Below are 13,207 nucleotides of genomic sequence, written 5' to 3' on the forward strand. Positions count from 1 at the left end.
TAAAGATGTACTATATGCAAAGTAATAAATATCCATTCTTTGGAAAGAGTAAACTGCAGATTTGATTAGACAAAATTTGTACATTCCTTTAAATGCATTTGAACCTTTGGTGAACTAAAACTTTTGTCATGTGCAATCTTCAAATAATATATAGATCTAGATAATTACATACTTTCCACCTTCTGTAGCGCTATACCACATTTGTGGGTGAAACTCATAAACTTTATTCAGTTGTATATGGGATTATTTTAGGTTTTTAGAACATCTTTAAAAGCAATTCTGTTTTGAACTGAAACATAATTTTCGTTTTTATTAGCAAACACTGTTGTGAGGGCTAATTTTCCAGGATCAAAAAATGCTGAACCACATATGGTAACGATAACCCTAATAACACAAAAGGAAATCTTTATATTAACTGTGACACTGAAAACAGAGGTTTATGAATCAGAAACAAAGTCACTTGTTCTGTTTAAAATTTGAATCAATGTATTAAACCAGCTGGAATGTCATTCCTAAAAACTTTCCTCCCAGGATCACAGTAATAGTAATGATCTCAAGTGTAATTCTTTGAGTAAGATAAAATTCTGCTACACATGACTATCTTGTACAGCAATTGTTTCTGCTTCTACATACCTTCTAAAAGGCCAAGGTCAGCAATTGTATAACACAGGCACTACTGTTGTCCTGGTTCTGCTTTGAATTACTGATTAAATCAGGATTCATCTGTGAAATAGGCAGCAGACAATAACTTGACAACTTTAACAAGCTACGGACAAGTAAGGCAACTTTACATGATAAGGAGGTGATATTTTTGCCATGGCTGGAATGAAGACATCTTAAAGATAGGAGCTATACCAGGCAGTGGATAAGTGAGAAGAAGAAAGAGTACACTTTTCTATTTGGAAAGTGTATGAAGTTAAAAGTTGTGTATTTGGTCTCAGTACAAGATAAACTGGTAATCTTTCTAAGAGTGTTAATTTGAAAAGAAGAACTTTATTTACAGTCATAATATTGTACAGTGCAGCATTTTCCAAGGGTTGGGCAGTTTTTTTAGTTCTATAGCTGTGAAGATCCGTCAATGTATGTTATGCCTGAGCATTAATCGGAGGATAGAAATTGTCATACTTTTCCAGCAGGGGGCGGTAGATGGTCTCGTGAATAGAACGCAGCTGGATGGAGTGTTTGAGTGCTGAGTCACAGAGAGCTCAATGGCAGCGAGAAGCACAGCAGATATGTGAAGGAGGAGGGTTCAATATGATCAATTGCAGCGCTGCAGTGAAGTGCAAGCACAGCTGCATCGCAGCCACAGGCAGCCAATGAAACCGCAGGAGTCCTCTGAGGTGGGGCTGAGAAATCACAGCACGTCTGTCACTCAGTGCGATTAAGGGTTTTGTATGCATTGTTCCACCTACTGCACTTTTCCTTGTAAGGTTTTCGTAAACCTGTGTTTCTGCTTGCGCAATAATCATGCACCGTACCTTTATCACAATACTACATATACTATACAGTACATATACAGCATATATAGGGGACAGCTGGTAGTGTAATGGTTGGAGCTACTGACCTTAGACCCAAAGGTCACAGGTTTGATCTCCACCTCTGGTTACAGTACCCTTGAGCAAGGTACTTACCCTAAATTGCTCCAGGAAAATTGCCCAGCTGTATAAATGGGTAAATAATTGTAAGCATGTAATAAGAATAAATGGGTAAATGATTATAAGCATGTAATAATAATAAATGGGTAAATAATTGTAAGCATGTAATACTGTGACCTAAGCATTGTAAGTTGCTTTGGAGAAAAGCATCAGCTAAATTAATAAATGTGTGTGTATATATAGATATAGTATGTCATATATAACATGAATGTTTTTTAAAAACTATTGCTATAATGTTTGCTTCTGGTTCTCTGTACATCGGTACATATTTTACAATAAGTTCAAAGAAGATGCAGATTCAGTGAAACACACACACACACACACATTTTCAGAACTGCTTGTCCCATACGGGGTTGCGGGGAACCGGAGCCTACCCGGCAACACAGGGCGTGGGGCCGGAGACACACCCAGGACAGGACGCCAGCCCGTCGCAAGGCACCCCAAGCGGGACTCGAACCCCAGACCCACCGGAGAGCAGGACTGTGGTCCAACCCACTGCACCACTGCACCCACCCCCTTCAGAGAAACATTCTTTATATTTTTTTATACTTGAGTATGAGCAGGCTCTGATTTTTGCTAAATTCACACAGCTTTGTATTCATAGCCTGTTTGCCCCAGTGTAAGCTCAACATATTATGCAACAGATCACATTCTGTTTTCTCCCCATGATAAAGAAGGTTTGGGATATTCCTCATGTAGTATATTACCTTTAGTAATATGCATTTCCACGGTTCTTATATACTCAGTGCAATCTCGCATCATGTAAAAACAATTTGACTCTTTGTTCTCCCTTACTTTTTGTCTGTCTCTCCCCCTTTTTCTCTCCTTTTCTTCCTCTCCTGGATAATTGCCCAGGTTTTGCTGTCTGCTGCAGTGCAGTGACAATCTCTGGGGACTTTATGTAGGCATCAGATACTAAAGCTCATACTCTCCTCAAAATTTTGAAACACAGTAATAATTATCTATTTATTTTCCACTTTCAGTCATCAGTATTTTTGTCTTGACCTTCAGAATATAGTATTAGCATACCTACGTATATATCATGTAAAAAATTACAAGTGAAGCATAGTGTATTTTCACCACTGTTTATTCGACAACTCATGAGATCATGATTTTCTGTGTTCTGCTGGGTAAAACAAGAGTACGAGACTGAAATCTTCTTGTGCCCTAATCATAACTGTAATAGATTTTTCAGACAAAGCAGACAAAACAGAAATAGAACAACCTCAGCTCGTGTGTTTCCTAAAAATAATTTTTGTTGTCAAAACTGATGATTTTTGAAGTGTAAAGCAGCACTCTTTTTGCCACATTGATATAAATAGAAAACAGACTGATATTAAAAAAACACCAAGAAGGTTACTTCAGCACCTCTGTCAGTTAAATCAGAAATGGCAGCATAACACAACAATTCTGTCAGACATGAAAAATAATAAGCAGACAAAAGATAATGCTGACGCTAATTCTGATTACAAGCTGCATAAGAGGAACTAGGCTCCAGTTTTTGGCCCTGGCAAGAGCACACAGTGACACCTTCCCTGATGGCTGCGCAGATTTTAGGAGGGCTGGCCTTGTCTGTCGAGGTGGGGCACTGTCACGCACAGCGTTGGGATATTCTGCTTACGAAGCCGCCCACCCCCAGTCATTTGGCTCCTGCTGGAGCAAAGGCAGAGAGCGGCTGCTGACATTTTTATGCACTCTGTGTATTATCTTACTGTCTGCAGCTATTTTTACCAACTCTGTTCAGAACTGCCAGAGCAACCTTAGAGGCGTTCAACATGTTTTATAATCAAAATTTCACTTTTGACCTTGAATTCATCTTTTTTCAGGCTGACATTATTTACAAGGGAGGGGAGGGGGGTGCTCCCTAATTTTCTGGCAAACCTAGTGTGTCCCCTTAATATTTGTGTTCAGTTCCATTACTGCTAAAGGATTTTCTCCTCAATCCCTAATAGGTTGTTACCCCCCCACTACTGTTAATTATTAATTAACGGCCATGTGAGATGAATGCAGGTGTTACCGTGTTTGGTGGAAGCAATCGATGTGAAATGAAGTTTATCTCTGCTGTTCCCGTCATTTCTTTTGCCGTTTTGATTGTTTTTTTATTCCTCTGTATCGGGAATAGCAGTACACATGATCTTCACGCACTACCCCTGCACTTCGAAATGTTCATGTGAGCACTGTTATTGCGCGGCTACCTGCTACACGTCGCTCCACCGTGCGACGCTCGTCTCGGTCCACGTTATTGTCGTACAGCGGGAACCAACGGTATTCCACCCAAGTAGAAGGAAACGCCTCATTCGTGGACTCCTGCACTCGCCGCCGTGAAAGCCCGCCCCCGGCCGACGCCCATTGGCGGACAGCCACGTCAATCAGCTCCCGGGCTCCATGGCCAATCACAAAAAGGCCGCACGACTCGAAACTTGAGCAACGCGCCACTCCCAGGCGCACACCGCTCGTGGCAGAAGTTGTCATGGAGATAGAAGAGGCCCCGGCGTCGGCTCGCGGGGGTGTTGCCATGGAGATCCCATCCGGAGATGCGCTCGCCGTGCTGGAGGAGGACGAGATCGACGGCGAACTGGAGCCCCAGGAGCGGCGCAGGGAGCTTCAGCACCTCGGAGAGCAGTTGCGCGACGGATCGCCGTTCTGCCACAGGAGTTTTTACATGCTCATCGTGATCGGGGAGGTGGCGACAGAGCACCAGCTGCAAGCTGTCAGAGAGCACATTGAGCAGGGTGAGAGAGTGTGGCGCATGGAGCCCCCGGCGCTCTGCATGTCCGCCTTACACTGCGTCCGGCCATGCGGCCGCGCTGGACACGGGTCCTGTGACAGCAGTGAGTGACAGCGATAGCAGAGGACAGCTGCGAAACAGCAACTAATTCGAGCATGGCCAACCCTGAAAAAGGCATCGATACCACTGTAAAAAAAAAAAGAAATCACGTACTACGTAGGCTGAGCATGTACACATGTCGTTGTCATCGTGTTTACAAATGCAGCTGAGTGTGGGAAAAAAAAACCCGAAAGCATAGTGAACGTTACACAAACGTATCAACGCAACTTTGCGCGTCGTTACTGATAGGTCACGTGACACCAGTGATCGACGCAAATAACAATAAGTGGTAGATTTGTGGGAAAATACTTTAGCTAAATCAACATAGCAATATATTACAGCAAGTCACGTGCGGTCATAAATTATTATTGTTGTTGTTGCTGCTGTGTTGTTAGTCGATGGCGACTCATGATTAGTAAAACTGTGTGTCGTTGTAGCTGATCTTCACTGTACGAACGTTACTTAAGATACGCTCTCCCAATGCGGTAAAGCAGCAATAGCTCCCACGCTTGGTGAAATGCGTGCTGCGGCGCCACTTCCACGCGAGCGCGCGCACACGCACACAAACACACACACAGACACACTGCGCCATGCGTTGAAGCCGTCCACGAACAAGCATAAACAAGCCGTGGCGCAGTGGCGCGACGTGGATATGAGTAAGGAGGGATGAGCGTGGAAACGCGCATGCGCCTCCTCGGTAAACAGCGCCGGGCTCGCGCCGGGCTCGCGCCTCTAATGAGATGCGGAGGAAGAAGCTGCCGTGCTGTTGTTTACACACTGCTGTTTCGTGCAAGCTGTGTCGTGCCTTTAAAAGGCATCGCAAATCTGCGCTACCTGTATTTGTGCCGCCACCTCTGCTTGTTTACAAGCAGTATTCTAAACTAGCAAAGTAAATTGTGTACATTTATGCAGTCGCAGATAACTGCAAGGTTTATATTTTAGATTCTGAGAACCTGAATTATTTTACGTGATTACAACATGTATTAGGAAAGTGCTACCTTTGCTTAGCTTTTTCAAATAGACAAATATGCCATAGTCTTGCATGTAGGAAAAAGTGTTTTGTAAAAAATTTATTTACATATTTGTTTAGGAGACACTTTTCTTCAACATGACTTCCAGTTTGCTCTAGTATGTAGTGTTATCAGCCCACACACTTTATTCACCAAAGTGATTTACACTGCTAGGTACACTACTTACAATCGGTCGGTCGCTCATCCATACATCAGTGAAACACACTCTCGTATCTGTCACTCACACACTATGGAGAACCTCAACAGCATGTCTTTGGACTATGGGAGGAAACCAGAGCACCTGGAGGAAATCCACACAGACAGTGCAGGGAATCAAACCTGTGTCCTCTCACACCACCCAGGTGCTGCGCAACAGCAGCACTACTTGCTGTGCCACCCCGAAAAATGTTTTCTATTTCAAAGTATTTGTCAGCAAAGTAGTAACAAGTAACTGGTCCAAGCTCACACACACACACACGCACACACACACATTGTCTGAACCGCTTGTCCCAAACAGGGTCGTGGTGATCCGGAGCCTAAGCTGGCAACACGGGGCGCAAAGCTGGAGAGGGAGAGGACACACCAGTCCGTCGCAAGGCACCCCAAGCAGGGCTAAAACCCCAGACCCACCAGAGAGCAGGCCCCGGCCAAACCCGCTGCATCACCGCAGCAAATAACATAGCTACTTATTAATTACAGATGTTTCATTACTTGGATAACTTTTTCAGTAATAACGTGCATATGTTTGGAGCAGCATACTGCTTTAAAGACTGATCATTGTAGCACATTAAACTATTAACTATTGCTTCCTTCTATGCTTTGAACCAGAAATTTCTGGTAAACCTTTTCAGTATCATCTTCAGCAGGAATCTTTTGTGATCCTATTAACACATGGGAGGCGGGATACAGGCCTTGCTATTTCGAGAAGCGTGTGCATGCTTTGATAAGATTGACAAATCATACATCTCATTTGCATTTTGTCTCGAGTTTCCATTTTTTTCTTTTTTCTTTCTCTTTCTTTTTTAAATTTGTTTTATAAATAGTACAGGGTCACAACAGTGTACAGGTAGAGATTGTGCACCGAGAAATTGCAAATATATCCACGTGCAAACTGCGAGGGCTCAGGGTCTAAAATCACAGGTATGATCATGTGGCACTTTCTCATAACATCCAGAAGGGTGCTCAGACATTCTACACACACACTGACTGAAATCGCTTTTCCCAAGTGGGGTTGTGGCGAGCTGGAGCCTAACCTGGCAATGCATGGTGCAGGTGACACACCCAGGATAGGATGCCAGTCCATTGCAGAGCACCCCAAGCAGGACTTGAACCCCAGACCCACCAGAGAGCAGGCACAGGCCAAACCAGCTGTACCACCGCACCCCCTCCCCCCAAATTCTAGAATTCCTTAGAATTGTAAATCAAATGTCAGTTTTTCAAATGGGAGAAATTTAAACAAAAAATTTCTGCTTTGTCTCTGCTCCAACAAAAGAACGACAATTTCTTATAGTAATGTTGTAGCAACAATAGATCGGTACAGAGCTGAAAGACCGGAAGTCATTGAGAATGATGGAGATATACACACGGGTGACTTTTACTACTGTTACTGTGGGATACTTCCATACATACTTTGCAATCTTTTCTCTGTACGAAAACATAGTTCTGCATTTTGCTGTCCGACATGGACAAGGACATAGGGCTGCACCGTCTGTGGGCTTTGAAATGCACTGTCAGCAGTCCAGTGGTGGCTGAGCCCCTCCCTGATCGAAGAACAGCGCTGCTGAATTGCCACCCTGTCTCAGTGGCACATTCAGCCCCTCACCGGATACTCAGGGAGGCTGGCACTGCACGCCCGGCAGGCGCCAAGCAGATTTACTGCATGGTCAGTTCCCCAAGGACTCTTGCCACAATAATGGATTCCTTCATCATAAAACAAACAGGCCGTTTAACATCCACCATATTTGTGCCAGGATCAAGCCACTGAACTGAGCAGCTATTCATCCAATAAACTATATTTTAGATTAGATGTAATCTGTTGTGAGAAGTTAATTAGTTCTTTCATTTTACCACTTTTTTTTTTATTTTAGTAGTGGCCAGTTAGAAAATTGTTAATTCTGCACTTTTAACAGTGATAGCCAAACCAATCTGGGGGACGGGGGGTGGTGAGCACAAACACGTGCCTTCTTCTGATGTGCACGCTGTGAGCCACCTGTTTCTTTATAATGCCATGGGATGAAACCTGCATCAAGTACCCTAACATTCTTAGGCGAGAGCTATTCATGCCATTTCACCAACCAACAACCTAGGTACCTGGCCACGACTAGCAATCGCTGACTGGCCGAGAGAACCCCGGCCCTCACACCCACAGAAGGAAACACAAGCCGGTGTTGGCTCTTTAGTTCCCTGCATCACAGAAAACTAGAGTGACACAGCAGTGTTCAAACCCAGGTTTCCAGCATAGGGAACTCAACAATTTACCATTTAGCAGTTTAAGACAAGAGTGACGGCAGTGGCAAAAAATTCAGATTCTGGCTATTGGCAGGGAACCATGTGGCAGTGACACTGCAGTGTTCTTCGGGGGTCTGAGAGAATGACTCTCTAAAAGAGAAGGCTATTCCTGATGAAGTGTAGCATTACTAGCAGCAGAGCACTCAAAGCAATTCTAAAGCCGTTGTTCTCAGTGCTGTCCGTGTCGCCCGAGCTAGACCTTGATTTAATAAAATTTCCACTGTGTTTTATCATCTGTTTTGACAAGTTAATTTCAAAAGTTGGCACTTTTTGATTGCATCCATAGTATTATTATGTTACCCTCCAAAATGAGACCTGTTATCTGAATAAATGAATAAGCTTCCCAATGCCACTGACACGTGAAGTCATTGAGTTGGACATTCTGCGCATGAACTAAGGTTTTTTTTGGCTCGGAAAGTGGTATGGAGCAAAGCCGACAGTCTCCTTGCAGAGATCTCAGCAGTAGTGTTCTGCGTTGCTGTAGGTATTCCTCTTCAGTTATAATAGGCTTTGGGAAGACTGGTAAGATATCTGTTGCACACAGAGTAATCCAGACTGGGACGCCTCATCAACTTGATTATCTATACCAAAGCTGATGGATTCTCAAAGATATTTCTAAATAATTTGAGATTTACCTTCGGAATCATACCTTATCAGGGCCAGACAGACAGAGTAGATGCTTCTCCTGTTGAATCAGTTGAAGTACAGGAGATCGAGGTAGTCTTTTCAGCTTTGTATTCACTGCTGATAGAGAAACGTATTCAGTGATAAGTAGCAACATAATATCTTGGACTAAGTCTTATGTCTTGAATAAGAAAATGGACCCCCATGTGTAATAGTCTATTACACAGAGATAGATAGATAGATAGATAGATAGATAGATAGATAGATAGATAGATAGATAGATAGATCTGTCCATGGAAAATTAGGTTAGGCCTGTGTCATACGTAAGAATTCATGAAGTGTATCAGAAATAAAGTGCGATGCGATAAGTGTGAGGTTAGCAGCTTCTCAGGCATGAAACAAGGGTGCACACACCGAGGCAGCTGAAAAAGAGTGCCATCCATGATTTTATGTGGGCTATAATTTCCGTCATATGTTGTTTTTATTGCACATGTGCTGTTGGTCTGATATTATAAGATGTCAGCAGTTGCATGTGTGTGGTGAGAACGGTGCCTTGGTCTTTTCCAGCACCAGAGTGGCTGTAGGAACCATGAGATGCTCAGCAATGTTGCAGGAGGGGAATGTGTCTTAAGACTGTTTCTTCTGGCAAAATTAGGAACCCTAATCTTCGAACAAATAGTGTAGTGGTTAGTGCTGCTGCTTTCAGCTCAAAGGACCCAATTTTCAATCCCACTTCCAGCAGTAGTACCACTGATCACGGTATGTACCCTGAATTGACACAGTAAAACTTACCCAGTTGTATAAACGGGCAAATAATTCTAAGTAACGTAACATTATATGTTTTTTTTAAAAGTATCAGCAAAATAAATAAATGCAACGTAAACATCAACAGCTTATAGCTACAGATGTTACTATTTAAGTTTAAAATGGTTTCCTACGTGGTGGTTAATCAGGATATAAAGTGCAAAGCATCCAGGGCAAGGTAAAACTGAGTAAATAGGCTCACTGACCTGGTTGGTCACAGAGCCTCAGTATATATAGTTCACCGAGATGAATGGTTATCCAACAGCCAGCCACAGCACACATTTTGTGTGCCACTGCAGAGATGTCAGAGGCTCCACTGCAGCAATCAGTAGGAGGCTACTCATGTGCAGTACTGTTCAAAAGGGTTAGGCACTTGGGGGAAAAAATCTGTAAAGCGAGAATGATTCCATAAATATGCTCTTTGCCGTGTTCCGTTCCGGAAATGAGTAGACGGACCCAAGTGCAGGTGAACCGACTTATTTCGGAGGATCCGAGAAGCGTTTTCACTAACAGGCGTGGGTCTTCGAGGTGTGTTCGTCTTTCCACGGGAAATCCGAAAGGCGTGGTCGAGTAACGGGCGATAGGTCCAAAACACGGGGAGTCAAAATCGGGTCAGGAGGAGGTCGGGAAACAAGGAGCAGGGAAACCAAGAAGGCTGAGCCACTGGGTTGGTTAGTGCAAGGTAAACCAGGTTCCACGTCAGCCTTAGCTCTGCTGCAGCCTTTTATGCCTCTGTCCTGGCCGAGCCCCAGGTGTGCCTCGTTGCTCCGCTGGTGTGGGCGTGGCACTCTTAACCAATAAATTTCCTACGAAGCTCAGTAACCATCCATCGTCAAGAACCACTTGTCCCGAGCAGGGTCGCGGCGGGCTTGGCTAGGTCCAGGTCTCTGGCGGGTCTGGGGTTCGAGCCCTGCTTGGGGTGCCTTGTGACGGACTGGCGTCCCGTCCTGGGTGTGTCCCCTCCCCCCCCCCCAGCCTTGTGCCCTGTGTTGCCAGGTTAGGCTCCGGTTCACCGCAACCCCACTTTGGACAAGCGGTTTCAGACTGTGTGTGTTTTTACAATGCTTGGAAGTCTAAAATATGCCCTTTTCCATTGACACTAATGCAGAAGATGTTAAATAACCGTCAAAAACAAATATTTTCGCGAAACAACTAAGACCTTGGAACCATACTGTATCTTCAAGTTTGGATAACTGCTGAATTTTCCACTTTGAGCTTTCAAGCTTCTGTGTTTGTGTATTTCCATACGTGTTCGTACATGGTGTGTTTCTTTGTTCCAGTATATTTGAGTAAAAGAGTAAATGCTGTATGTCTCTATGGAAAAATGATGTTATTTGTTTCATTCAGCATCACTCCAAGAATGTTAATCCATTTCTTTCCATGGATAAACATTATCCAGAAAAAGCAGAGGATCCTGTTTTATTAGATAAACTTCAATAAAGAAAGGATGATGCACAGAAAGGAGAGGGGTAGAGGAAAAAAATGAAAATGTGGCACCCAGGCACATGAAAAATCATAAAGATTCAGGTGGAATAGTTTCTATTCATTTTAGCCATTTTCTGCAGCAAGATACATAACTTTATTTTATGCAAATAAATAATTCCCAGCACATTTTTATCTGGGAAAAAAAAAGCTAAAATACTGTCTGCTATCGTTCGTTTTTCTGACTGTGTGATTGTCGCTTTTTGAAGGAATTCGCTCGTGGGACATCAGCCTTGCTTCCTGTGACCTGAACCAGCAGCTGCAGCTCTTTGTGACCCGACACTCTGCCCAATTCTCAGCTGAAGTCAAAGGTGAGACACTACAATATCAAGCAGAATTAATGCAGGGGTGTAAAATTCTGGTCCTTGAGGGCTGGAGGATGTTAGAGGGTGGTATTTAATTGCTGTACAAAAGTACTTAAATCAACAGTATGTTATCTCACCTGGTATTAGAACCAGGAACTAATTAAAGTGTATTCTCTAAAATCTGCAGGCAAGGCCCATGAGGACTATATTGTGCAATCGTGAATTTAAGCGGTATCCAGAGCCAAATATAGTCTGAAATTTACAATAAAAACCTATTTTCAAAATTTTATGTCCAACTACTTATAATATTATGAATAGGAATTCTATTTTCCAAACTGATTGATTTGCACAGTTTAATTATACATATATTTGCAAACATTAAGCTGTTTGATTCAATGTCAATGTAAGCTAATTCAGATATTACAAGTTTTCACTTGAAGACGAATGGAAAATATATCATGTTAATAATGGCACAGTGTCATGGTGAAAAGGGGACGTGGGGAAGGATGGATCCGAGTGCAGCATCGTTTAGAACTAAGAGATCAGACGTGTTCTCGTTGTCGGGGGCGGGCGACGGGCGAGTCGATCGGCAGTCAGGGTGCGAGCGAAGATCCATAGTCGAAGTCAGGAGGCGAGGCGAACGGTCAGCAGCCAGGGAATGAAGAACCGGGAGACGAGGACGAAGGGGAACAGGACATAGAATGTGGTGAGTATCGTAGGCACAGAGGGGATGGATGTCTCAGTGAGATTTTGTGGCTGGGAAGGGGTTGCAGAGTGTCTTTTAAAGTTGAGTGCTCCGATTAACAGCAGATGCTTAATCGAAGCCAGGTGCTGCCGGCTGAGGTGCGGATGTGGTCGTGACACATAGTGAGACTCATTTTATCTTCCAGCCATTGCAAAATGAGCCTGAGTTGAATGCAAATAAACAAACGGGGAGCACAGCAGAATTTCCAGTTCCGCTTGCTTGACTTTACCCTAAATCAGGAGCTTTGGTTCTCAGGTACCATTTGGAGGGCCAGCTCATTACAATACTCATCATGGAGTTGCGTCTAAGGAAGGAAAGGTACGATGTACAGTGGCAGACACTGCTCTGCAGGCTGTGGGGAGTCACTGAGATGCACCTGGGTGGGAAGGATCAAGGGTCCAGGAGGACCTTCTCTGCTCTGCTGAATGGCAGTGCTGAGCAGTGACTGACAGCCAAGGGCCTCTTGTTTTCTCCAGAGAAAAAATAAAAAAAACCATAAATGATCAGTTGTAATGCATCTGTAAGGTGTGCCTTCGCCCTCTCCTTAGGGATTAGTGTATCATGAGGACTGGATCTGAAAGCCACACACAAAATCTGTTGGCAGCTATGCGGTGAAACCCCCTCATTATGAAACGATCGAGGACAGGGAGTGAATGTAGCTCCAGTCTGTAAAAACGATGAAACGCTACAAGACAGAACATATTGCAATGGTGGGCACTGGCAGTTGCTTAGAACAGTGTTGCATGAAACTAAGGCTACAAAGGTTTTGCTTATTATTCCTTTGACAGAGCCTGTATGTGGGGGAGGATGGTGTTTTCATGAAAAAAAAGCCTGGCTGTGTCCTTCATCGAAAGCGTAGGTTACTAGGGCTTCGTGGATTTACAGTTTATTGAGAAGATACACATTGGTGAGCTGTAAAAAAAAAAAAAAAAAGAAGCGGCTTCCCACACAGATTGCATTCACACAACACTGTCCACGTCATTCAGGTGACACATGGAATTTATACCATTATAATGACACAACATCCAGTAAATCTTGGAAAGACAGATCAGTTTCCTGTACAGTATCTTGCATGAATCAACCATGCTTAAAAAAGTTGCGTTTGTGCTGAGGCAGCCTGTTGGGGTGTTTGGGGAGGGTGATGATATGCAGTATCACACTGCCCATTGTGATCCTGACATAGAGGGGAGAATGCCTTCTTGCCTGTTTGAGGCAGATGCTGTGAAGCGGATGCTGGGAAAATATCA

The 13,207-nt window shown here is 43.7% G+C and overlaps 1 protein-coding gene across 1 annotated transcript in view; it reads left to right on the top strand.

The window, feature by feature from the left end:
* Window positions 1-4,076: 4,076 nt before the first annotated feature.
* map1aa (microtubule-associated protein 1Aa) overlaps window positions 4,077-13,207 on the top strand; it is a 56,058-nt gene continuing 46,927 nt past the window's right edge. Inside the window, exons 1-2 of the mRNA XM_018763561.2 lie at window positions 4,077-4,387; window positions 11,120-11,221. Coding sequence (XP_018619077.1) covers window positions 4,126-4,387; window positions 11,120-11,221 — 364 coding nt within the window. The 5' untranslated portion in view covers window positions 4,077-4,125. The remainder of the gene's footprint in view (window positions 4,388-11,119; window positions 11,222-13,207) is intronic.

Source organism: Scleropages formosus, chromosome 11, assembly GCF_900964775.1.
Source record: "Scleropages formosus chromosome 11, fSclFor1.1, whole genome shotgun sequence".
In the NCBI taxonomy this organism is placed as follows: Eukaryota; Metazoa; Chordata; class Actinopteri; order Osteoglossiformes; family Osteoglossidae; genus Scleropages; species Scleropages formosus.